At 45.1% G+C, this 27,963-nt stretch overlaps 1 protein-coding gene across 1 annotated transcript in view; it reads right to left on the reverse strand.

Annotated features, from left to right (window-relative positions):
* Positions 1–27,963, reverse strand: part of Sorl1 (sortilin related receptor 1) — a 159,388-nt gene that overhangs the window by 72,803 nt on the left and 58,622 nt on the right. The window contains exons 10-16 of the mRNA XM_041657853.1: positions 24,556–24,673; positions 24,268–24,341; positions 20,356–20,444; positions 7,518–7,696; positions 5,253–5,439; positions 3,603–3,731; positions 3,044–3,129 (exon numbers count right to left, since the gene is read on the reverse strand). Coding sequence (XP_041513787.1) covers positions 3,044–3,129; positions 3,603–3,731; positions 5,253–5,439; positions 7,518–7,696; positions 20,356–20,444; positions 24,268–24,341; positions 24,556–24,673 — 862 coding nt within the window. The remainder of the gene's footprint in view (positions 1–3,043; positions 3,130–3,602; positions 3,732–5,252; positions 5,440–7,517; positions 7,697–20,355; positions 20,445–24,267; positions 24,342–24,555; positions 24,674–27,963) is intronic.

Consider the following 27,963-nt stretch of genomic DNA (forward strand, 5'->3'; position numbering starts at 1 on the left):
GTGTTGCTTTCATATGTGTTGAATAAAGAAGCTGCCTTGGCCTTTTGACAGGGCAGAACTTAGATAGGTGGAGTAGGCCGAACTGAATGCTGGGAAGATGGGCAGAATGGCAGATACCATGAAGCTCCTGCCTGAGACTGAAGCTGGTTAGAATCTTTCCCAGTAAGCCATGACCTCGTGGTGATACACAGATTATTATAAATGAGTTGAATCAAGATTTGAGAGTTAGTCAATAAGGAGGCTAGAACTTATGGGCTAGGCAGTATTTAAATGAATACAGTTTCTGTGTGGTTATTTCGGGTGTAAGCTAGCCAGGCGGGCGGGATGAAAAGCAGGCCCTCTTTTCCTCCCTTCAACACTAATGACCCATGTTCAATCCCCAGAAAACCCACACAGTAGAAGAACAGAATCAACTCCTAGGAATTGGCCTCTGACCTCTACACATATACATAACCCTCCTCCTCACTGCACATACACACAAATGTGATTTTAAAATATCTTCAATATTGGTAACACATTGAAAATGAAAATCCACTAAGTAAGAGTGGGCAGAGCACTTGCTTAATATGTGGAGAGTCCTGGGCTAATCCCCAGCACTGCCCCCCAAAGTTTTAAATAATAGATTAGTCTATCTAAATCTTGAGTAAGGTAAGTCTACCTCTTTTTCCTTATTTTCACTATGTTTCAAAAATACCCGAGGTACCACCACACGGTAGCTAATGTCATTCATTCCAAGGCTGGGGACAGGAGAACGCAGGTCACAAGATGAAAGCCACGTGGCCAGCAGTGAATTTTCTGCCCCACATCTCTCCCCAGCACCTTCACTGCTCCTTTGGTTCTTCTAAGAACCCAGCGCCCTTCCAGCACAGTCGAAGACCGGAAGGCCTTGCTTGGGAGGCAGGCACGGAGCAGCACGCGATGCTTTCACGTGTGAGTCCTAACCAAGAAATGGAGCAGAGGCTTTGGCTGGCGCAGCCATGCATAAGCCCAGCCTAGGAAGATCCATTGTTTCGGTAATCATAAAGAAGAAAAATTGCTGCATCTTAAAAATCCTTCCAGATGCCCACATTACCTCATCTTTGTAGATGTTATGGTTCCCATTAGGCCTACAAAATATCTTTTTTTTTTCCTCTGAGAACTTCCTTGCTTGCATTTCAGGAATGACCCATCCTAAAATGAGACTTTTCCATTTCATCCCCTGCTCCCTCCTCTTCTATTGGAAGAGAAAATAGCTTTCTTGCCACTTCTGATGGCTTTAAACAAACAATTATGTCCCTTGCTGAATTATCCCTGGAAGTATTTATGACAAAAGGATGTACTCCAGGCCCTTAAGAGCAATCACTCAAACCCTCCTCACCCAAGCCCTCATCACTGCGGCTCACGAAGGGAACGTTCAAATATTATCTGTTCATTTGCAGGAATTCTGCTGAATTAGTGGTTCTTTTTACATCTCCACAGTGAGGTATGTTAATTACTCGGGTAACGATAGAAGATTAAATTAAGGGCCTAATGAGTTTAGCATGAAAACACCCGGGCAAGCCGAAGAGCAGAAAGCTGGCAGCAGGCTGCCCTGTGCGGCCTGCCTGTGGAAGATGGAAGACGGTGTGTCTATATCGTGACTCTCTGGGTGCTCGTGGCACTTTCATCACAACAGCGCTGCTGATGGAAGCCAGGGCCACTCACCTGCCCTCACTGACAAGCAGGAGCGTGATGAAGTCTCTGAGGAAGGAAGAAAGCCCTGATTGAATAAGACCTAGAAATAGTGAAGGAAGAAAAGAGGCCAAGCAATCCCTTTTTTATTTCTTGTGGTGTGTGTGTGTGTCTGTCTGTCTGTGTGTGTGTCTCTCTCTCTGTGTATGTATGTGTGTGCATGTGTGTCTGTGTGTGTATGTGTGTCTCTGTGTGTGTATATGTGTGTATGTGTGTCTGTCTCTCTGTGTGTGTATGTGTGTGTGTATGTGTGTCTGTCTCTCTGTGTGTGTATGTCTCTGTGTGTGTATGTGTGTGTGGTGCGCATGCACATGTGTATGTGTGCCCAACTGAAGATCACATGTCCCACTCCATTGCTCTCAGTCTGACTCCCTAAAAACAGACTCCCTCACTCAGGCTGGAGCCCAGCTGGTCTCCAGCAAGCCAAGCAAACCTCCTGTCCCCCCACCCCGTGCACAACACTGAGCTTACAGGCATGCACACAGTCGTTTCGTGTCTAGCTTTTATTTCGGGAACTTGAACTCAGGTCCTCATGCCTGCATAGCAAGTGCTCTTGTCCACTAAGCCATGTGCCCAGCCCAGTCACCTTTTTAAGGAATCGAATTTGGCACCTATATATATTACCAATAACTCACGTGACATCAGCACTAAACAGCTTAAAATGTGTTTGAAATACACTCATATCTTCATAACCTCTCCAAGAGGGTCTTTTTCTTTAGTAGGCATAGTAACAATGGGAAATAGGACTAACACTTAAGGGCCATTTGGATCCTGGACCTTCAGGTCTGAATTTTAACACAGTCAATTACTAGATATATGACCTTAGAAGCATCTTTCCCTCTGAACCTGCTTGCTTCCTCATATAGACACACATACAATAGTTCTTTTTGGAGCCAAGGATCTCTGCATCACTGGGATGTAGAGACAATTCAACTGCCAACACATGGACAAGTGAATTGAAATTCTAACAAAACTAAGATTTAGTAGAAAATTAAGATAGACCACTTAGCTAGTTTAGAAGGAGCCTCAGTCTCTTATATTCAGCTTTGACAAACCAAGAGACACACCAAGGCCTGTGACTATATCCCAATTCCCAGTGTTCAACATACAACAGACACCAAGTAGACTACCCCCCCAAGCCTGACCTGTCACCAAATATTTCCCATTCTTCCAAGGTGGGAGACTACACGTGAGTTTCATGTGCCTATTAAAGCTTAGAGAAGGGGCATCCATGATGCTTAAATTCTAAGAAAAGCCGCATGCCTAGGTGAGTGAGACCAGAATGACTCAACCAGCACTCGAGAAGGCAAAGCGAAGAGGCTGCCTGTCTTACCTGCCAGGGGACAAGGGACCAGCTCCCCTTCCAGCCGCGCTTCCACATCTCCTCCACTGCAAGTGTCCCCAGAAATCTTCCGATAGCTGTTACCCCCACCACCAAAGCGAGAAGTCAGAAACACAAAGGGTACACATGGGTCATGGAGGTAACCCCAACTGAGCAAATACTCCTGGCCAAAGTCAGAAGGATGTTTAGTCACCCTGAATCAGTGGTCCTTGTAATTATTTAGAGTGGCCAGATCCAGATAATCTAATACACTGCTTGGGGAAACACTTCAAAATATGTTTCTTCTATAAACTTCTCTGAAGATGTCTCCCCAGCTGAGGGTGACCTCAGCCTTGCAGAAAAGCTGGCAGACTGTGTTTTCTCACTGGGAATAGGAGACTCTGCAGACGAAATTAATTTAAAAAGCTGTCCAACCACCTGCAGTCTGTAACTTGGGGTTTGAGAATAAATTCACCTAAAGGGTGCAGGCAGAAACACATGATCCTCATAGCTCCCTCCTTCCCCAGGCAGACCCTTGTAAGCCTGATTCAACCAATTGTGTGATACGTACCCTCTCGTTCTCCTGTATGTAGAACCCACCGGACAAGGCATAGGAGGACTGTAGGGCTTCCCAGAAAACTCGGGGTCTGGAACACAAACCTCTAAGGAGAGATCTTCACTGAGCTTGAAGCCAAAGTCACTGAAAAGGCAATTGGAGATCATTTAGACATAGCCTTGACACTTCAAAAACAACCTGCAACATCTAATCTCCACAAGCCCTTTAAAGAACCCCCACTTAGTTATACTAAGCTACATCTGCATAAAAAAGCTGTGTATCAGAGTCCCATCTGGAGAGTCACTGCTACATACCCTAGGCAGACGAAAAAATGATGCAAGCCATGATGCCAAAGGAAAATCTCATCTACTATCCAGTCTCGGGGCCTGTCTGTTCTTGGTTAAAAGGGAACGGCAGAGCTGAAGCCATAGCTCAGCTGGTACAGTGCCTACCTAGCATGCACAAGGCCTTGGGTTCAATACCAGCACTAGGTGAGGAGTCAGTGAGTGGAGATGAGGTGGAAAAGGTGACAGGAGGAAGTGGAGGCCTTGCAGGCGGGGGACCTCATTCTGTAGGCAGGAGGAGCCTCAAAGGCCTTTGGGGAGAGTTGAGCTGAGCAGAGCTTAGCCTTAGCGGTTCCTGTTGTTGAGTACACAGTATATGGTCCCTTCTGTCAGGTGTGGCTAGAGCGTGGGCTTGCAGCGAGCTCAGAGCATTTGTTTCAGGGGCGGTTGAGGCACTAACTGCGTTTTGCCATCGGCACCATTGTACTTGGCCGGCTAAAGCCAGAGCCCTCTGATATATGCTAGACCAGAGGCTGGAAGAGGGCTCTGTGGTAATTTTTTAGGCTTTGCACGCCACATGGTTCCAGGGGTGCTACTCAGCTATGCCTCTGGGAGCGCTCACAGATGAAGGAAAGACATCCTTGGTGAAGGGATCTGGTTGTGTTCCAGGAAATTCTGGTTTCATAAAAACAACCAACTAGATTTAGCCAAACACATATGGGTCTTGATAAAATATACACGCTGCCCCAGGTTTAAGCAGGCTCCAGGTGCTAGACCCTCCCTACCCCTTTGCATTCATTCTTATTTTAGCTTTCAACACGGGCACTACCGGCATCTGGAATCTGTAGGGTGTTTTGGAGCTAGCCTCCTCCAGAAGAGAAAGGTGACTGTACCAAGAAATAAAATTAAAACTAAGTCAAAAGTTCCTTGAGGAAATCAAACAAAGCTTTGGCTTTCTTCCCTCCTGGTTGCTATTTTGCTTTTTGAAAAAGAAATATAAAAGTCCTCCCCCACAAAACAAACAGAAGCTCAATCTCCTGGAAAAACTGGCAGGGCTGCTACGGGTCTGTTAGAACTTGTGTGGTACTTATTTCTGCTGGGTGCCGAGCCTTATTGTAGGTCAGGAAACAAACTCTGACTATGAGTCCCTATAGAAATGACTGAAGCTTTGGGAAGCCACACCCCTACTGAACCGCATGGCTGTAGAACTAGAAGACAACCTAAGTAAAAAGTGCCTCACACCGTTCCTGACTCAGAAAGCATGCTCAGTGAATGCTATTCCCACCCTTGGAGAAAGAGAGCATGTTCTCCATCTTTTATCCTCACACTGCAGAGAAGATATGATTCAACTCAAAGTCCCGCACATGGAGGAGGAACAAACCATTCATAGTCCTCCCGGGTGCAGGAGCAGTTGGACACGACCACTGGCCGGTCAAAGTCTTCCCCGTTAAAGCACGTTGCGTGGGGAGTCCTCCTTTTGAAGACTGTCTTGTGTCCTAGCAAACACTCGTTTCCGCGCTCATCAGACGGGGACCACAGCTTGTAGTCATTTTCCGTGCAGGGAACCCCTGAGAACAGAGAAGAGCAGAGCAAAGCATCAGATCCTGTCTCCCTACCCTCAACTCAGCCCTCCACTTCTGGTGTCTCTGTGGCTACCCAGCAAGGAGAGAAGTCAAAGTTACGCAACTCTAGTTACCGTGTGCTGAGGATGGGCAGTATCCCCGAGAATGAAGGCAACACCACTATAACAGTGGCGCTCGCCTGAGAAAGCCATGAAGATGCTAGCCACATATGACAACATTCAAACTTCTGAACCATAAAATTTGAGGCACGGGGGAAAAATGATTGCTGCTGTTTATTTTGGTTGATTTGTGCACTCTGTGTGTGTGCATGGGATTTGGGATTATTTTAAACTTATTTGCTGTGTGTATGTGTGTCCTGGCATCAGAGGACAGCTGTGGAGTCAGCTCTCTCCTTCCACCTTTACATGGGCTCCCAGGGTAGAAGTCAGGTCTCCAGGCTTGCATAGAAAACACAGTGAGATGCTGAACCATCTCACTGGCCCAGAGTTCTAGGTGGCTTTGCTTGCATGTTATTAAAAAGAGGCTCTATCTAGAGAATTTGGGTGAACCACAAACTCCTGATCCCCATGTCTCAACCTCCCCCAGTACTGGAATTCTGGCATCTACCAATACTTTGATAAGTATCTAAATTATTAGGACAGTTGGCAGTTCCTTTCATAAATCGGTATAAGCGGTGGGGTGGGGCGGGGGTGGGACTGAGCTCTCTCCTAGGGAAAAAGGACCCATTGGTAGGTGATGTCGGCATATCACTGACCCATCCTGTTTCCTTAGGATGAAGGCACATCTGAGTATAGGCTGAAGGCACTGAAGGATGCATTTGCCCTACTTCATGGTACAGGATCTTTATGCAGAGAGACTGGGAAATGACAAGATAACTTCACACTTATTCCACCAGCCCACATCCATCTAAAATGTCAGTTAGTGTGCCTATGGGAATTCTATGCTTATGTCTAGATTGGTGCCTTGGATCTTTTTTATGCGTGTCAGATTAAATACTACCCGAAGCTGATGCATACCTGTCAACACATTGCCATTCCAATTAGCAAAGAGTTATTAAAAACCCTGCCGTCTGTGAGGCAACAAAGAAACTCGGGAGGTGAAATAAAAATAAGCAAAGGAAAAGTCCGTATTTTGCAGAGCCTCACAACTAGGTGATGGAACATGAAACATAATTACAGACATGGCCATATAATTGAAGATGTGAGGGACACACTTATTTCGGAGCACAAAGAAGAGAGACACCGGGTGCTAGATCATGAGGTCGAGGTTGAAGGGGTGGCAATAAGAAGACACAGGGGGCATTCTGGACGGCTAGAGTAATGTCAGCTAAGGGGAAGTGAGGAAGGGCAGAGGTCGATGCGGCCATAAGAGCGAGCACTCAAGAGTCCATCAGGCCTCCCTGCTTAAGGATCTCAAGGGCACCAACAGAGCATATCTAGACTCCAGACAGCCTTCGAATGGCCCTGAATCGGTGCTATTTTTGGATCATGAATGCTCCTGAAGACCCAGGTGTTAGTCCCTGGCCCATGGCACTGTGAGTAAGTGGTGGGACTTTCCGGAAATGAGGCCTAGAGGAGTAAGGTCATTAGGGGTTTGATCTTAACAAACGTGCTGGCATGCCACCTACTTCCTCCTCTTCTCTCTCTTTCTTTGCTTTCTGAAAACCAAAGGATAAGCAGACTTCTTCCATCATAGCTCCTAGTACAGCCCAACATGAAAATATCAAGGAACTATGGACCAAAACCAGGAGCCAAAATAACGTTTTCCACCTTTTCCCTGATGGAGAGCTAATACAGACATACCGCTAAATAGGTCTATCTAACCTTTCCTCCATCCATCCATCCATCCATCCATCCACACTTTTAACAGATATATATCTAGACATACTCCATTCCAGGTACTGTGCAAGGAAGCCAAGGCACCAAGAATATAAACAGTCCACTAAGAACTGAGTAAAGCAGAAATCACCTGTGCCCTTGGTCCTTCACTCATTCACTTGGGCGGATCTCACCTAGTGAATCCAGAACTGAGGATTCTGCATCTAACCTGGAGCAATGACTTACCCAAGGCATCAGTGGCATTGACCTGCAGGATGAGCCAGCTGTGGACATTCTCCTTATTAGAGCCAAAGATGGTGAAAACGGTACTCTTCTCGCCAGGTTCTGTGAGAAGTCCATACACAAACACAGGCTTCTCGGAGAAGACGAACGTCTTCCAGGTCTCCCCTTCATTCGTGCTATACCTACCCAATGTGAGCAAAAGGAGCCTTGAGGTTACAATCCTGGAAGGCAGGCCTCAGTTTCCATACATCATTAGTGACCACAACCAGCACTCCGTTAAGAGGAAATGACCACCTGGTCATGACAGAGAAAGGGCAACTTTATGATTGTGCCAGAAAAGCAAGGGAGAGTTAGGGACAAATTCTGTCACCTGGAAATAATACAAGAACTGGGGTGTCACGCAGTGTTAGGTTCAGCCTCCAACATCCCCCAAAAGACACAGGAACTAGCTGACAGGACTATGAACAGCAAGAGTTAGGGAAATTTTAACACAGAAGAAAAGGATGATGGTAACGTGACATAGTGAATAAAGGTAGGACATGGGAGAGAGGAAGGGAGGGAGGGAGGGAGGGGAAAGGAAGGGAAGAAGGGAAAAAGAGGAAGAAAGTTATTTTTTCTTATACTGGAAGTCACCTAATATCACTAAAGAGTAATACTAAAAACAAACAGTAGAAAGTAATATTACTAAAAAGTAATAATAATGTTATCCTTCTGTAATTGCCACTGTGAGAATCAAATCAAATAAAAATCATCATCATATGCCAAAATGACCATGTGAAATTTCAGGGAACTAGGATGCCCACGTGGTCTAAAGATAACAACCCACGGGGCTGGAGAGATGGGTCAGAGGTTAAGAGCACTGCCTGCTCTTCCAAAGGTCCTGAGTTCAATTCCCAGCAACCACATGGTGGCTCACAACCATCTGTAATGAGGTCTGGTGCCCTCTTCTGACCTGCAGTCATATACACAGACAGAATATTGTATACATAATAAATAAATATTAAAAAAAAAAGATATCAACCCACAAACTAACCATTCACTGCTGGGGGAAAGTCAACTTTATGCAGGGCAATGAGCCACACCCTCCCTTTCCTACACTTGCTCCACACCAGCAGTGGGGCAATCAGACACAAGCTCCTTATTCACCACAACCTTTCAGCACCATTCAACACAACACAGATGTAGTTGATGACAACTGCTTCTATTTACTTCGATACACATGCATGAGGGCTGCAGAGACGTCTCAGCGGTAAAGCCATTGACATGCAAATATAAAGACCTGAGTTCAGATCCCCAAAACTCACAGAAAGCAGAACACAGCAGCATGCATCTGTAATCCCAGCACTCCTACAGCAGCCTGGGAGGTAGAGACAAGAGAACCCCAGGAAGCTCGTGGGCCAGCAAACCTAACAAACAACAAGGTGACCCTGCTTCTAACAAGATGAAAGATGAGGACCTCCACACTTGCTGTAATATGCATGCACCACTTACACATGATTACCCAAGCGTGCACGTGCGTGCACACACACACACACGCACACACACACACATACACACAAACACACACACACACACACACACACACACAGAGATTAATTTTTTTCAAATTTTCAATGTTATCAAAGCCAAGCAAATAAAATAGCTAGCGGAGGGCTTGTCATAGCGAAATGTGTAAATCCAATGCAGGGCGTAGTTGTGCGATGACTGAACCCTGAAGCCATCACCATTAGCAACACCAGACAACTAAGCAAAGAGCCACCGAGAGATATTTAGTCCATCTTAGATTTTCAAACGTGATCAAAGAGGAAAAGGCCTTTACTTATTGGGGACTCATGTTTATGTGCCCAGTGAGCCATGAAAGGGCAGGAGTCTGCAACCGTTCTTGAAACAACTTGAGCTTAAAGGAGAAAATGGAGAAGACAGATAAATACACAGGTAGAGGAAGGTAAGCGAGCTGGCACTTTAGCAAAGACCACCAGAGTGTTCTTTACATTGCTCCCAGCTTTCCTGTGTTTGTAAAATTTAAAAAGGGCTGTGGGAAAACAGGCGCTGGGGCAGAAAAAGGCAAGTCCACAACTTCAGAATAAAAAAGAACAGGTGAGCGATTACACCAGCTTTTAAGTGGTCTCCCAGAGGATAGGGCATCATTCAGGGCCCCTGTGGTATGAGCGGTGAGAATCGCTGCATTCAAGTTTTCTCTAGAACCAGGGGCTACCAGGTTTCCACAAAATTCTAATCACATACAAACCTTTTTCTTTCACTTTTCCTAGAATTTAGGGACTTTTGTTTTACTCCCTCGGGACTCAACAATTTGACACGAATCTCTTGACAAGCTCACTCAATCCCAACAGTTCCTCTATACTGAGATTTGTGAACAGACCTCTCTACACCTGAAGGCTAAACAAAGCGATGGGGTCTGCAGCCCCCAGGTGCACCCCAACCAGCACAGGTCATACCTGAGAGTAAATTCTCATCCAAGTGTCATGACTGCAGTTTCAGTGAGGTTTAATCAAATATGGTTAACCCATTCCATCCCTTGTTTTTTTTTTTTCTAACGTTAAGAAGATGCAGGTTCAGTATCACACCTAAAGCTACCTTCAGAGTTGGTCCATTAATCAGGGAGTGGTCCCCCTGTTCAATGATGATATTGGGAGCCATGGATTTTATCATGGTTAAGTTAATTTCATTTAAGAGATCCTCCAACCAAAGATGATCCCGAGAAATGAATCATTTCCTTATAGATTCCCAGAAGATCCAGACAGTAAGTCATTAAAAAGACAAACCAGCAGGTGTGTGGCCAAGCACAGCCTCATTTAGAACATGGCAATTTTCAGGATGTTGAAGAAAGGGTTGTCATCTGACAACAGCAACAGCTAAGGGAACATCTAGGTCACATTGATCCCAGCATTCTGCTACCAAAGAGAGGTAGTGAAATTAAATTTCACTTACTCGTGAAATTAAAATGACAACAGATAAGAAAAAAACAAATCACAGATCTCTTTTTCTTTTCTTTACTCTCTCTCTCTCTCTCTCTCTCTCTCTTTCTCTCTGTGTGTGTGTTTGTGTGTGTGTGTGTGTGTGTGTGTGTGCGTGTGTGTATAGCTGCATATACACATTCATGTATGTGTGGAGGCAAGTGGTCAACTTGAAGTTGTTGTGTGTCTCCATCACACTCCACCTTATTTTTGGACCAGGGACACTTACTTACCGACCCTGGAGCTCACCAATTTGGCTAGCCTAGCTGGCTAATAAGATCTTCCTCTATCTCTGCCCTGCTCCAAAGGGCTGAAGTTACAGATGTGCACCACCATGATTGCCATTTTACATGGATGCTGGGGATCCAAATCCAAGTCCTCATACTTGAACAACAATCACTTTATCCATTGATCCATCTCCCAAGCCCCATCTTTACACTTTTAAGTCACAGATGATGATCCTGTGTCTTGATCCTTATTCTGCTTAGTGATGAAGAATACAAATTGCTTAGAAAAAAATTGGCACATGGCAAAAACTTCCCAAGACAATAGAAACATCATATATACATCAATACAAAATAAAACATGTAACTACAGACTTTAAAGGGGAGAAGCAAAGGTAATTACTAAACATGATATTATCATGTGGCTGACAAAAAAAAAAGAGCTATATATTTTCTGAAAATGTTCAATCAAGATAGGGAGAGACAAATCGTCTAGATCAAAAGATTTAAGAGAAGATTTAACAGAAATCAACTTCCTAGAAGTTCACTTCTGCCCTGACTCTTGATAGCTAGAAATTTATCTGAAGAGAAATCAAATAATTTAAGTTCAAGAGTCAGGACTCATAATTCAAATTACCAAAATAACTAGTAGACTATTGTCAGTGGGCTTGAAGGCCAGTGGGCTGGTAGGACAATGAGTGGGGTGAGGGAGTCAATGGACAGGAAGGGCAGTGGGCAAGCTGGAAGGCTAGTAACTTCTGTAGAGGATTATAAAGGAACAAGATCACTGTCCTCATGGCCAGTAATATAAAGAATAAAGATTTCACAAAGAATTTGTATTTCACTTTTGTCCTTATTGCCAAATGGTTTTCAAGCTGAGCAAGGGGAAATTAAAGGCATAAAACAAACACCTACTAGGGAACAAGAAGAAATAAAGATAAAATGATCAGAGTCCTTTTCAGAAATTTCTCCAAGAGTCAGGCAGAACAGATCCTAAAGACTGGAAGATCTACAGTCACTTTGTTTACCTAAAGTAGAGAAGGAAGTTGAGAATGGTTACAAAAGCACTCACTTAGGCAACCGGAAGCCCCAGCTGAGCACTCAAATGGTTTCTTGTCACAACAAGCTAACCCATTTCCTTTCTTCCTGATTATTCTTGATTTGAGCAAAAAGGTTGTGTTAGGTACTTATCTTGTTGCTATCATAAAACACCCACAGCAGCACCGTAAGGGTGGGCTTGTTTAGGCTCACAGTTTGGCTGTGTGGTCAAACATCACCGCGGTAAGGTCGAGATGGCAGAACCTTGGGCACCTGGTCACCTTGCACCAACAAGCAGCAATGAGTGTGTGTCAGCTCCCTTTCTCCTTTTCATTCAGTCCAAGACTCTAGCCGATGAACTGGTACCAGCCACATCAATTAGCCTAATTGAGCTAATCCCTCTTACATGCTCAGAGATTTGTTTCCATGGTGATTCCAAATTCCGTCAAGTTGATAATCAAAACCAACCAACAAGGATAATGATGTGAGAACAATTTTTTTTAAAGGAGATCTCTGTGGACCACACAGATAACATTTCATTGCTGATGAAATAATGTGAAGTGGGCTGATATATATTTTATCACAAAACAAAATTAGATTTAAGTTTCTCATACAGCTCCATGCTCTGGTCAGCAATTTAGACAGCTAACGTGAATGTGACTGTACAAGCAAAGGGTATCAGACCAATTGTACAAATATTTTTTTTAAATTCTAAAATTAAATTGAAATGCTTTCCGGCATCAAAAGAATAAGCAAAATCAAGAAAATTAGATTCCATATGAAGTTTCCAAGGCTTACTTGCTCAAATTTAAGATAGGAGACACTGGACATCTGTCCTTTAGTAAAATCGATCAGAAAAATGAAATGCCAGGCCGGGGATGAGTCAGCAGTTAACACTCGCGCCATCCAAGCGAGAGGATGAGAGTTTAGATCCCCAGAATCCACGTAAATGCCATGTGGGCAGGGTGTCCCTCCTGCAATCCTAACCTCAGAATGCAGAGACTTGGGATCCCTGGGGCAAAACAGCTAAGGAGATAAGCTATATGGGAAAGCTCTGAGTTAGGCTGGGAGATCTTGCCTCACAAAACTAGGCAGAAGCATAATCAAGGAAAATTCTTAATATCGACCTTGAGCCGTCACATGCACATACACACAGGTTCACACACACCTACACACAAACACACTTCACATCTGTGAACACACATATACTATAAAAAATGAATAGATGTAACTCAAAAACTAGGTGATAATAAACCAGCAATTGCATTTAGTAAGCAGGAGGAAAGGAGCGGAGGGCTGATGGGAGGGTGCATGCACTGGCACCTTTTGGGTGAGCCGCTAAGAAACAATTAAGATCCAAAATATTGTTGTATATAGAAGGTTTCCCAATAAATAGAAAGATTAGTAGGAGCCACCAGTTTTAAAGTGCCAGGAGTATTAGTGCACATCTGTCATCTCAGCACTGGAGAGGCTGAGGCAGGAGGATCTCAAGTTGGAGGACAGCCTGCATTACACATTAAGAAACTGAAATCCAAAAGGAAAAAAAAGAAAAAAAAATGGAAATTTGGTCTTAAGGTTTTCAATTGTAGAAAGTGTCCAGAATCAGTAGGGATTAATCCTCCAGCAAGTTTCACACTATGGAGCTCAGATCTGAGACCTGCATCTTAATGTAATGATATCATAGGTAGTGCAAGATAAAAGTCTATGTGACGATTCGGGGTCCAACAGCAGACAAGAAAAACAAATGGGGTATTTCCCATAGGATGAAAGATATTCAGGATTACAAGAATAGGGTCCTCGAATGTCTGAATGGTCTTCAAATGAAAGGAAGGATCTGCTGTATGATGCAGGGAACAGGACCCAAACCCATGGGATGGAACTTGGAGTGCAGAGAACTCCGACCTTCTCCTACCAGAGAGCTACGCTCACAAATGAATACATGAATACAGGAACAAACGGATGAGTGAGTGAGCGAAGGAATGAGCCACATTGTCCCAGAAGGAAATGGCAAGTTTCCCATTGTCACAGTTGCTCAAAGACTGGAAGATTCTCCACCCCAGGTGACAGATGGCAGAACCACATGACACAGCACAATGAGATCACTTCTGGACTCAACCTTGGGACTTGGAACAGCCACCCAGTTCACTCTGACCAACTCTGCCTTCATGGCATGGCCCTGCCCACTCCTTCCATGCCTCCACTTTCTGTGAGTGGTGGAATGACCTTCTGGTTAGCCAGAGAGAACATCCTTTCCATGCAGGACGAGTCCTCAAACCGACGAGCTATCACTCTGTGTCTTCCCTGAAATACATTTATCCTCCCTCATCACTCATTAAGCCATGTCATTCCTCCACTTAAAGTCCTCAAAAGCAAAGTTTTAGTCTTTTCCAACATAAACCCCTCAAGCTACAATTCCAACCTACAAGGTGAGATATGCCCACTGGCGCAGTAACAGCGCGACTCTTAGAATAGTACCCAATAGCTCTCGGATTAGGTATTAGGCCGCTTCCACAAGAGGGGATTCCTGCCTGGCACTACAAATATGGCCAAATACCTATGAGTAGGAAGTCAAAGACCCTAGGGGGAAGCCAACTATTGTTTTCTTGTTAAATGGACATGACGTCAAACTGCTTTATAAATATTGATGTTTATATCTATAAGTTAGTGCTGCTCAGTCTTGGGCAGAGAAGCTTCTCTTTGCTGTGGGCAACAATCAATACAGTAACTAGTAGGTAGTCAAAGTACTCAGAGTTCCCAGCCCTACACAGAACATCTCTATCACCCCCAGGGAACAACACCAAAGAAGGGAGACTGTTGGAGCCAGAGATAAGGACACTGCTGAGAGATGCTACCCTCTAGACATATGCAAACATTTCACTTGAACTCTCAATGGCTGTGGCTGCCCTCACAAGAATGGACCCATCAGCATCTCATCACAAGTGAGGGAGGGACTAGTGAGGCCCCACACCTCCTGAAGGAGCTATTAGCAGCTTGCAGAAGGGTGGTGTCATTTTTGTCTTCAGTGGTATCGTCACTAATAAGACACTCATTCTCTAGCAGACAACCCCCACACCTGTGAGCATGGCATATAATTTATTATTATAAATTAATAAACTTTAATTGAATTCAGAAACAAAAAGACATGGAACTAGGAGAGTAGTTTGTTGGAAAGACCAGTTCAGTGTGAGTAGGAAGGGGTGAGAATATAACGGGGGTAAAAATGGCCAAGTGTCATTACATATGTGTGTGTGTACATATATATGAAACTGTCAAAGAAAAATAACAACAATAAAGACTTTATTTTAAAAATATCTGTTCATTGAGAGTCAGGAAAGGGCCCAAGGGACTGGTGCTTGCCTAATGCCCACCTCAAACCTCATTTCTCATCACTCCACTCCCAGCACATAGTGTGACCACACAGAGGCCACAGGGACCACAGATTCACATGACCACATTTGCTCAAACTAAGTCTCTCTCTCTCCTTCTCCCTCCCTCTCTCTTAATGTGAATGTGTATACCACCACCCCTGCAACCCTCACCAAAGCTAGATGAGGGCATCAGAGCCCCTGGAGCTGAACTTCTAGGCAGGTCCTCTGGAAGCGCAACAAGTGCTCTTGACTGCTGAGCCATCCCCCCAGCCCCACAAGCTCTTCCTAACACTGGGACTGCATACCGACCTCACTTTTTAGCTCACCTCGAGTTTCACTTCCTGTGAGAAGCCTTTCCCACCCTCCCTGGTGGATCTGCCTTATACCAGCTCTGCCTAGGCCCTGCATTAGACCTCACACCTTACCCTGTATACATGAGCAGATCTGAGTGTCATCTAGGCTGTGGTTCATCGACCATAAACCTCCACCCACTTCCCTGTCCCTGCACCTCAGACCTCTTCTACCACCAGGAAGAAGAATAATCAACATTTGTTGCAGGAAATTAAAGAACCTAAACCGAATTTTCTTTTCTTTTCTTTTCAAGCTTGCCTCAGCTTTGTAACAACTAAAAAGTGGTATAGTCACCTGTTACACAGGCCTCAGGGAGCAGAGGAAACGGCCCAAGATGAGAATGAGGTGGGGACGGCTCCCTGTATCTGCACCATCCTGGCACTGTAGCCAATGGTTTAGAAGCTGTGGAAGAAGCCACTACAGCTTCCTACACTCTAGCCATGAGGCTGCCTCCAGAACACAGGTCCAGAAAAGACAGCTACATGGCTGCACGCAGCCTCTGCAGGGGCTTGGGGGATTCCCAGAGGGAAGTCCTGTGAAACTGGAAGATCGCCTTACAGAAAAAATACTTTGGGGCAAGTCCAAAATATTAACAACTATCAACATCTCATCAATCTGACAGGCGAACTGCCAAGGAGAAACGGAAACTGATCTCATCCCTCGGGATCCTGCTGACCAACTTGTGCAGGGATCTCTTCCGGTTGGGGTGCAAAACCCAACAGCCTGTCCTCTGCATGGTGTTGAGCATCCTTAAGAAATGGAAACTGCTCCTCAGTATCCTCCAGGCAGGTTCCTGGGGAAGCACGCTGAACGGATGTGTAAGTGAATCCCCAGCCCCTGGGCTCTTTGCTCACTCAGACAAGCAGACACAAAAGCCGACCAAAGCGATCCACTCCTTGTTCTCCATTTCAATTAACACTAACAAAAGTAAAGGTCTCAATGGAGAAGCAAGGCAGAAGGCAAACAGAGGAATCTTAGTTATTGCGCTAAGCAGAGGAAGAATGCCACGGAAATAGAAAATGAACCACCCAGGGGTGGGGCAGCAAATACCCACAAAGTTGTCTTTCTGTCTTTAACCAGTGCTCCCATCTCCACTACCTCTGCCCTCTGACGAGAATTCCAGACTCTACTCTATTACATCTAAAGGATAAAATGTTTAAAGGTGAGGGATCACATCCTTTAGATACATGGTGCTCCTACTCCCAGGCTCTCCAGCCGACTCAGACTTCCTCCCATGGGCACAGGCAGATCCTGAACCAGACCCCGCCTGCCTCTCCACCACTGGTGTCTAGCACAACATCTGGCTCACTGTAGATGTTCAACAAATGTTTGTGTAATTGACCTGAAATGATTCCTAGCAGAAATCTGTTCATGTTCCAGTGTGGGTGCTAACTCCCACCAATCATCCCATGTCCTCCTGAGGAAGATAAGGAGGGTGGATTGACTCTTCTCTCTGGCTGCCAGGCTTCACAGGTCCAGGAAGCCCCCCCCATCCCCGTGGCTCAGGGGTTGTCCTTTACAAAGAACACAACAGCAGCGGTCTCCCTTGGAGCTGTGCAAATAGCACCCTACCCAGATTCCTTCCCGTTTTATAAATCAGTGTTTAAAAAAAGGAAAGAAAAAAAAAGCAATCTCAGATGCTCAAGTATGCATGACCTATTTATTGATCGATCAAATATTTGCTAAGTGCCCATTAACTTGCCCATGCTAGGAATACAACCCTCCAAAAGTCTTACTAATGAGCTGAAGAATCCAGGCATGTAGTGAAAAGGAACTAAAACACACAGGAAGTCAGAACACAAACAATCCAAATTAATAGGACAGCCTAGAAATTCTGAGGCTCAAAGGACAGAGAGGTTGCTATGGCTGGGGAGCGTAGACTGAGCAGAGGCCTAGTGCCCTAGGCCAGTTTGTTCACATGGGTGGGATGGCTTGGTGATCTAATGATGGAGTCCATCTCTGAGAGGTGACCACATCACGAGGGCTCTGTCTTTAATCCCTTGGTGGGCTCACACCATGATGGCACTATAGGGTGGTGGTAGGAAGTATGTGGTGGAGCTTAGCTGGAGGAAAGAGGTCCCCAGGGCATGCCCTGGAAAGCTACACCTGGTCAGCCTGCCCTTCCTGCTGGTTAGCTCTGCTCAGCCACGTGCTCCCTGACATGCTGATCCTGCTTCGCCTCCCAAAGGCAAGGGAGCAGCCAAGTGGGACACTGAACCCCAAAACAAACTCTTCCTTCTGCGCCTTGTTTCTTTGGGGTATTCTCCATAATAGCCCAAAGCCTAGCACACAGCCCCACTCACATCCGCCCAGCACAAGGAGTCACTGCTGTCTTTGGAGGCTCTAGACTAACTTCACCATCGTCCCCTGCTTTTCAGAACAGCAGAAGGAGGAGCAAACATCTCTGAGAACAACAGATCCAGACAATGCCATGTGACTACACGGATCCCGGCCAAGCGCAGGCTGGTACTCAGGACACATGTACCTGTCAAGAGGAGGCCAGCCCCTATTTTCCTGCTTGCATATGCTTTATTTGACACGTGCTTTGCAGACGCTTCCAAATGACCTGCGCAAACAGAAAGACACTATTGTGTCCACGATGCCCACCATCCACAAACCGCAAAGCCATTATGAAACGCCTGGGGAGGGCCTGATGGCTCTCTGTCAGCAGGTTTATTTTTCTGGCCATGTTTTGCTGCAGCTAGTGCGGAATGACACTGCGTTCCCTGGGCACATATGCACCGACAGATGGTGTAAGAGGACTAAAATCACACCAGCTCCTTCAGAGGAGCCAGCTCGGAATGCTAATGGAATCTGTGGAGAAGTTAAACAAGGAAAATTGAGAACCGACTCCAAGATCTGAAAACTAAAACGGTGCAAAGAATGTAGTCTCTGCCCAGGAAACCAAGGCCTGGCCCCCTGTGCCTTCCTCACACAGCACGTTTTCACCTCCCTACGACAATCACCTCCTCGCCTATCTTACAGCTAGAGGGTGAAATGTTTGCGGGGGTGGGGGAGACCACAACATCCTGTTCGTCTTCAGATGTACAGTACCTGGCATAACTACCACTTGCTCAGTGTGTGAGGTGTGAGTTAAATGACTAGACACACAAACACCAGCAGATACGTGGGATGCATGCTCCATGGACGTCATCCTCTGAGCAAAAGCTCCCTGAAAATGGATGCTGAGCAACATATACAAGCAGAGCGCGCCTTAACTCTAGGGTCTAGAGCAGTGGTTCTCAACCTTCCTACACTGTGACCCTTTAATACAGTTCCTCAAGTTGTGGGGACCACCAACCATAAAATTATTTTGTTGTTACATCATAGCTGTAACATTGCTACTGTTATGAATCATAATATAAAATTCTGGGTTTTTTTCCAATGGTCTTAATTGACCCCTGTGAGAGGGTCATTTGATTCCCCGCAAGGGGGTCCTGACCCACATTTTGAGAAGCGCTGCTCTGGAGAAACAGCTGCCCCATGCCACCGAAGGCCAAGAACAGCCGAGAGGAAAGAGAAGACCCAGAGCTCTGCTTCTCTCTGACTCTTGAAGATTCAGTACATGTCCGCTAAAGCACAGAGGACACCATCTGTCAAAATCTCCTTTTCCAAGCACCCACGTCTTGCTCCTGGCCAGTTCTAAAAGGAGCAAAGGCAAGGGAAGCCTGCTTCCTTCCGCTGCACGATGTAATTTCAGAGACCCGCTCTGCCTCCTGCAATCATCTCGCTAAAGGGTTCAGGTAGAAAGCAAGCAGAAATGAGGGCCAGTCTGTCCTTTCTGATGGTAGCTCTGGTTCAATAGCTTCGTGAAAGCAGGCAAAGAAATGATCCGGGGTAAAATCAAGCCTTACTGGGGGAGAAGCTACAAACTCCTGACACTTTGTTTTCTTCTTAGACATCTCATTCAAGGCCAACTATCCATAAGACTCTATCATTCGCTAATGGTTACTTCCCCTTGCAGAGCCTCAGTTTCCCCATCTGTAAGCAGTTAACCCCTAATATCCCTTACAGCTCCATCTACCACAGGTCCCAAGACTAAATGTAGCCTAGCAGAAGTCATCTGGTTACCAAGTGCACTTACTATTCTCCTTACCATTGCTTATCATTTAACGACTGGCCAGTCTACATACAAACCTTTGGATCAGCCACTTCTACAAAGCAAAGACGTGTTCAAAACTCTCTAGTTACATGTGATAAGAAAGCAGAAGGGGGAACTACCTGGGGGAAGGAAGAGAAGCAGCCAGAGAGGAGAAGGGGACAACAGGATAGAAGGGAGGGAATAATTGAGCGAAAGAAATAAAAATAATGTCACATATATTCAAATAAATAAATAAATAATACCACAATGAGATCCTTGACTTTGTAAGTTAACCCAAAATAATTTGTTAAAAGAAGGAATGCAGATGGTTTTTAAATTGTTATTCAAAGAAATGAATATCATATCACTTGTTTCTCATAGCCCCCTTTAGGACAGAAGGGAGCAGTTATTTCATAGATATGGAAAGCTGAAATGATCTCCAGAGGTCTCAAGTTCTCTGTCAAGAACCTAATACTCCAAAGAGAACCCAACGTCATCAAAGACCCCAGGTTGGGAGAACAGTTTGATGTCAAAAGAAAAGGAATAGGCAAGACACAGTAACTGATGCCTATAATCCCAGCATTTGGGAGGCTGAGACAGGAGGATTGCAAGTTCTACACCAACTAGAGTTACATAGTAAGTTTCAAGACAGCATGGGTTGGGCTACAGTTATATCTTACCTGGAAAAAAAAAGGAGGGAAGAAAGAAGCAGAGAGAAGGGTAGAAAATATTTTGGTTTTTAGAAAAGAAGAGGAGGAAGAAAAGAAGGAGAAGGAGGGCAAGGGGAATAACCACAGCACTTACTTCAGTTCGTTGGTCTCCATGCCCTGAGCAATAGCCATGATTATGCCTCCATGGTCCCCCCACGTATAGTAATGAGGTCCAGGAAGGGCCTGATAAGAAAAGACAAAAAAAAAAAAACCAGAGGTGATGCATTGCTGCAGAGGTGAATGTAGAAACCATGCCCATGCACTCACACACATGCACACACACTCACCCACACACATGCACACATACCCACAAACATGCACACACACTCATCCCCACACACCTATATACACACATGCACCCACATGCACACTCACCCACACATGCACACAAACACGCACTCACCCACACACATGCACACACATTTACCCACAGACATGCACACGCACCCACACACACACACTCACCCACACATGTGCACACACATTTACTCACACACATGCACACGCACCCACACACAGGCACTCACCCACACATGTGCACACACACACACGTGCACACATACTCACCCACAAACATGCACACACACATACATGCACACACATTTACCTACAGACATGCACACACCCACACACATGCACACACACATGCACTCACCCACACACATGTACACACATTTACCCACAGACATGCACACGCACCCACACACACACGCACTCACCCACACACGTGCACACACATTTACTCACATACACATGCTCATGCACCCATACACACATGCACTCACCCCACCCACACGCACACACCACACTTACTCACACACATGCACACACAAGCAGACACACACCACAGCAATGGCAACCACTAGAATGCAGCTTCCAGTTTTCAGAACAGGTCCTTAAGCACCTTTTCATCCGCACCTCACAATCCTAGGATCCAACAAAGGTAAGCTCTCATATTCCAGACTTTAGACTATCAAAGAGAGAGAGCACTTGCCTAAGATGCGCGAAGCCTTAGGCTTCATCCTCACACTACAAAATAAAAAAATAAAAATAGAATAAAATAAAAAATCTAAGAATAAACTTAAAAGAAAATTCCTTTTGCAGTAATACCTAGTTTAAATATCTAAGAATAATACACATATATTGATATTGCTTAGGTTGTAGCTTAGTGGACTACTTGCCTAGTATGTGTAAGACCCTGGATTCAATCCCCATTGAATTAAGAAAAAAAGAAAGAAAGACCAAGTCAGGGTGGTGGCACATGCTTGTAATCCCAGCACACAGGAGCCAGAGACAGTAAAACCATGAGTTCCAGCCTCAGCAGCCAAAAGAAATGGCACACAAGACTTTTACATTAGACACTTACAGATATGAAGAAAAATTTAAAAAGACATGGAGAAATAGACTACAGTTGTAGATCAAGAGACTCAATGCTCTTAAAGGGTCAGCCTACCCTGAAAGCGACCTACGTGTTTAATGCGTTCCAGTGAAAGTCTAGCAAGACTGACAGGGTCTGTGGAAGCACAAAGGACTTGAATAATGAGAGCAATTTTGAAAATAAGCAACGGACTTACCCTAATTGATTCCAACACTTGCTATAAGGCTTTGGTAATCAAGACAATATGGTAGTGGTAAAAAACAGACACTTAGCTCAATGGAACAAAACAGAAAGCCCTAAAATATCCCCACATATATATGACAGGCGGATTCTCAAAGAGATACCGGGGCAACTCAAGAGGAGAAAGAGAAGTCTTCTCAAGAAATGCATAAAATGGATAGTAAGGGAGAAGCCCAAAAGTGGTTCAATCAGATAAAATATGAGGAAATGGAGTGGCAACCTTCCTCTTATGACATATTTAGAAATTTACTCTGAATGAATCACATGTGGAAACACAGCTTAAAACTACAGAACACACATACAATATGAGAAAATAATGTTGGAAATTAAAACAGCTCGATTGTTCCGAGGATGGACAAATAGGTAGAACAATTAAGATTTGATTGGATAAACAAAAACCACTGTTATCCCTATAGCGGGGACAAAACTCAACCGTAAACAGGAAAAAGCCACAGGTAATGAAGACTAGTGGATGAACTTCAAATTCTCATGAGAGATAGAACTCAGGAAATTAGAATAAACCTTGTATCTATAGAACAGCGCTTATATAGAATTCTAGACATGCAACAATATCTAGAGGTGGATGCAGACCATGATGAGGGTGGAGAGAGGAACGTGCTTTATAAGAGGATCCAAAAATACTTAGGGTGATGTTTGATATTTGAGTTTGTGAAGATGAAGGATGGAGCTTATCAAACTGAACACTTTAACAGATTTGCTGTAGCTTACAGTTCTCAATAAATTTGTTATAGAAAAAAAGAGGAAGAAAGAATTGTAGGGATCAGAGAATTTGCATGACTACCTAGTTGGCGGGCAAGCAGAATCAAGGTCACTTGTGTTCCCTGCAGCCATCTGTCAACTGTATTGTTCATCCCCCAGTATACGAGATGACTGATGCACATCCCACATGGGGCCTCTGTGGTGAAGGCCACCCCCAGGGACTGATGGTACCTCACAGGTGGTCTCTGCCTCCTGCCTCCAGTTACTTCTCTGCTAGTTCCCAAAACAAGGTCTCGTGGGTGCTGACTATTTCCTGGCAGGTATTACGTATGCCTGGAGAGAGTCTCACACAGCTGCCCTGGCAACAGCCAGGCAACGCTGCTCCCCCGGAGGAGGAGCAAGACGAGGCTCTCTACCCAGAGGAAATCACTTGCAGATGTTCCCGTCCCTGTTGTCACCAGCACCAGAAGGTACTAAAAGCCCGCAGGCCTCTCTGTTGATGATGAGAGGACATCCCACTCCAAAGGAAGCAACAGCTCTGTGGCCCAGGGAAGCAGCTGTTCCGTCTTTCCCATGGGACAAGACAAGGACAACCTGGAAATTCCAAACCTTGAACTCTTCTTTGACCACTATGTCCTGATCACTTCCTTTATCTTGTATTTTCTACCATTCTGGGTAGAAGCCTTAACTTGTATGCATACAAACACATGCACTCTCTCATGCATACATACACATGTACATACAGACTTTCTCTCTCTCTCTCTCTCTCTCTCTCTCTCTCTCTCTCTCTCACACACACACACACACACACACACACACACCACAGAATGTCTGTGTTCTCCATCTCTCACGTAGAATGATGATGATAAGTCTGGGCCACATATGAGGGAAGACTTAGAGCAATGTTTACAAAGTACCTAGAGCCAGACTGTAACATTATCGCTTGCTGACTCTTCGTACGACTCAGACCTGATGCTCCACAAATTCCTGTGCAGTGATCTGCTTAGGACGTCAGGGACCATCCCAGGGTCAGCATGGACCCAGTCCCTACAGAATGACACCACTTGGAATTCCTTTGGCTCTCTAAATTACAGGAGGCCAAAAGACTTCTGTTCAAGTTTGGAAACTCTCTAACGTCCGAGGCCACAGCCTAAGTAGTGACTCGTGCTAGAGAACTAGCTGACCCCTGAGAATGGGCAAGGCCAGTGCTCAGGATTCAAATGGGTTAGACAGTATTAAGACAGAAAAATGAATTCCTCACACAGCGTGGGGAAGACAAGGTACCCAGCCAGCATGGCTCAGAGATCAGCAATGTCAGGCCCACCACAACCGCATTGTGATTCCTGACACATTCGCCAAATATCACTGGCATTTTCTCAATGCCAGACACTGTTACAGCCCAGGGCTGAAGTAGTAACCAAAGCAGATACTGTACTTCCCTTCCATGGACTGCATAATCCTGGAAAACTTGGTCACAGTTGTTTCTAATAAAAATTGGAAAAGTCTGTTTTTTATTTAAAGTGATATTTTGGCAAAAATCATGAGATTATTAAAGGGTGTGAATACACAGGAGTGTGGCTAGCACTTCTGTGGGGCCCTGGGATTCTGCAATGTTGGTGCACGGTCCATGTGCTCACGCTTGGAAGAGCCCTGGGACCAGAAACTGACCTCTCTCCACCTGGCTCCGGCACTGCTAGAGATGTACACATTGGTCTTGCTGGCCAAGTTCTTTCCCACTGAGCCTGAAACACAAAAAGGAAGAATGACTCTTCGTGTAAGAACATGCCAGAAATACATCTGGCCCCGCCAGACATCCCGAGTAGTGGCTAGTCACTAAGATAACGGCTTCGAGTGGTGAGGAGCAGTCACTGCTGGATGTGTGGATGACCACTATAACTCTGGCTGCACATAACCAGCTCACCAAAGCTCCCGTGACAGCAGGCAGTGCACACTTACCAGTGGCAATGATGAGGCCGGGGGCTGACTCCTTGGACAGGATAGGCATCCTCCGGAGTTGGAGGTTGAGCAGCTGACTGAGACGCTGGGCCAGGTGGAGGGAACAGCCCTGGGAAAGCTTTAGAAGGAAATTTCCAGATGGGATCAGCACGTAGCACATGCCTAGGACTCCCTCAAACCCAAAAGTCTATCCGAGGACCCCACAGCAAGACCCAGAAGAAGGTCTGGCCCAGAAGAAAACACTTACAACCCAGTGATCTCCAAATCTCCCTAGACAGAGCGCATCTTCCGAACCAACATAAATGTCTACCACTGAAGAAAAGAGAAGAATAACTTGAAGTCCCAAGACTCCCAGGAATAACAATCACAAACCAACGCCAACTCAATAGAGAAGGAAGGCACTCCACTGCTGGGGTCACCAAGGGACCCTTCCCGGGGACTCAGAAACAAAGAGAAGTGAAATGTGTTGGCTTTCTGAGTCAGAGCAGATGGGTCTCAAAAATGATTCAAGAAGTTTTGTTAGAAGAAAAAGAATCAAAGGCCGCAAAGTCTCATTGGTACAAAGCCAGATGTGTAACAGATGAGATACGAACGCCCTAGGGGTCATGTGGAAGCCTGAAAGGCATCTCCCACATCTGCAAAAGATGCAGGATTTAGTGCCATGGGAGCTGGCTTCCCTACTACATGTGTGTGCAGACACTGACGGTTCTACAGACCACCACAATGCTTCTGCCTCATGCCCCTGGCCAGAAAAATGATGTCCAGATATTTCCAGCATATCAGTGATCAAAACAGGGGAACTCTGTCTGTCTGTGTTCACGGCTCAGGTAAAATGCTGACAAGGATGTTCAATCTACTTCTTTTTATCACACACCAAAAAGATCCTTCTAGCAAACCAATCTTGCCAGCTTCCCAGTTTGGCCAATTAAAAACAGGGAGAAATCAGGTTGGCTGGAAGAATTTTTCCTTGCCCACTTCCTCTTTGCATTCCTGTTGCTTTACCTACAAGAAGGTCCATCCTTAGAAGTGTTTCTGGATCCTTCTGTCCACATTTTAATCATATGTAGCACTGTATATTATTTTCTCTACCTACAGCGGCTTGGACTGAACTATGTCTCAAGGGTCCTGTTCTAAGGATTTGGTCACAAGATTTTGGTACTTCTGGGAAGTGGCAGAATCTTTAGGAGGGGGAGCCTAGTGCAAGAAGTTATGTCATTAGGTGTGCCTTTGAAGGGGACGTGGGGACGTTGGCCCCTTCCTCTTTGGGTTTCTCCTATCCATTTCCTGCCTGCCATGTCAAGAAAACTTATTCCACCACATACTGTCTCTGTAATGCTCAGCCTTGCCACTGGCCCAAAACAACAAACCAAGCAAGCTCAGACAAAAACTCCTGATTCCCCTGAAATCTTAGGCCAAAACGCAGTCTTTTCTGCCTCACAAACTGAATTCTTGATCACTTTGTAATGGTGACCAAAAGCTAATATACCACCTATGGTGGTTAATGCTCATTATCAATTTGATTGGACCCAAATTCACCCAGAAGATACCCCTCTAGGTGTGTGTGTGTGTGTGTGTGTGTGTGTGTGTGAGGGTGTGTGAGGGTGTTTCCACAGAGGTTAAGCTGCAGAGGGAAGACCCACCCTGACTGAAGCAGCACCATCCCATGCTCTGAGGTCCCTGCCTGAATAGAAAGGGATAAAGGTAAAATCAAGCTAGGCACCAGCATTGAGCCTTTCCCACCATGACGGGTGGTAGTCTCAAACTCTCCACCCCTTTCTTCCTAAGTTGTTCCTTATTAGCTTTTTGTCACAGCAAAGGAGAGGGACCCAACCACCACCTAAACAAAGAATCAGAAACTAAGAGCTGATTGAGAACCCTACAGTCCCAAGTCTGAGAAATAAGAAGACCACTGAATCCGCTTGACCAAGCTCGTGCCCCCATGGCATGTAAACATTGCCTAGACAAAGGCCAACCAAGACAGGCCAAGCTTCTAAGGTCCTAAAAACTGAGGAAGGGAACTGGATAGGTGTTTCCCCATGTCTGTTTATAGCCCTCCTCTTTCCATAGTTAGATTTTATGTTGTATATCAAGACTTGTGACCAAAAAAAGAAGAAAAATTGCTAAGTACCTTCTAAGTCAAGAGTCTCCAGAGAATTTTCCCAAAAGTAGGAATACAGTTAAGAAACACAGAGAGACACCATAGCTTACCATGAACAGCAATTCAAAAATCCAAAAGATTGGACAACTAACTAAATACAGTTGCATGAAAAATTAACACTAATTTCTTTTTCTAGTTTTCCTGACTGCTGAACTCCTCAGGAGAAAAAGAAATACAAGTGTAGGGGTATCCCAGGAGACCAGGGAACACAAGAATCAACTCATGGGAACACTTAATGGGACCAAGAAATGTTTTAAAACGCTTAGCTTTTCATATAGGCACGTAAGGCAGGGAACACTATACTCGTTCTTAAATATTGTAGGTTTCAAATGAAATTAGTATTGTCATTTTTTATAGTAGTTCCAAAACAGAAGAAATATAATACCATCATGTGTCTCTTAGAATTAACAAAACTGTGTGTGTGAGTATGTGTGTGTGTGCACACCCACACGCACGCTTGTGTGCTATCAACAGAGCATCTGTTTGAAACAGTTGTATACACAAGCTGGAAGAAAACACGTCCATTTCATGATTAAACAATCCCAAGTCCTGCTAAGGGAATAAATGCACCTGCTCAACACAACACAACTTCTCAGATTTTGGAATCCTACAGGACACTGTCACTCTCGCCTTCTGTCCCACCCTGATTTTCCCGCTGAGTTTTTCATCAAACTGGTTCACTAAACTCTAGCTTCCCAGAGATGTGATGTCCTCAAAAGAAATACGCTATGCCCTCACGTAGAAGCTGTGAACTAACTCAAGCTCATTAGCCAAGCAATTAACGTAATGTCTAACAGATGTTGTGTAACATGTCCTTCCTGCAAAACTTGTAAATGAAGCTGGGTGTGGCAGTGAAGGACACAATCCCAGCCCTCTGAGTTATGAAGGACTTATGGAAGAAGAGAGCAAGTTCAAGGCCAATGAGAGCCACATAATAAATCCCGGGCCAGCCTGGGCTACATAGCAAGACTTCATCTCATAACACAATGGAACTTGAGATACTGGGCTAAAGGGCTAGCTCAGTGGTGAAACACATGCTTAGCCTGTATAAGGCCCTGGATGTATTCTCCAAAACACCAGAGAAAACTCTCGAATATCCCATGGTGCCCCTCTGAGTTTATCACAGTCCCCACCATGCCTTGGTGTGGAGCCGAGGACCTGAAAGGACAGATGTGCACATGAAAGTTTGCTCCGTGTGGAATTAGCAAGGTGCTCCATCATCCTGCATGCTTCCTGTAAATATTGAATAT

This window comes from Microtus oregoni, unplaced genomic scaffold (genome assembly GCF_018167655.1).
Source record: "Microtus oregoni isolate MIOR12 unplaced genomic scaffold, Mior012 000008F_ref0000371, whole genome shotgun sequence".
Classification (NCBI taxonomy): Eukaryota; Metazoa; Chordata; class Mammalia; order Rodentia; family Cricetidae; genus Microtus; species Microtus oregoni.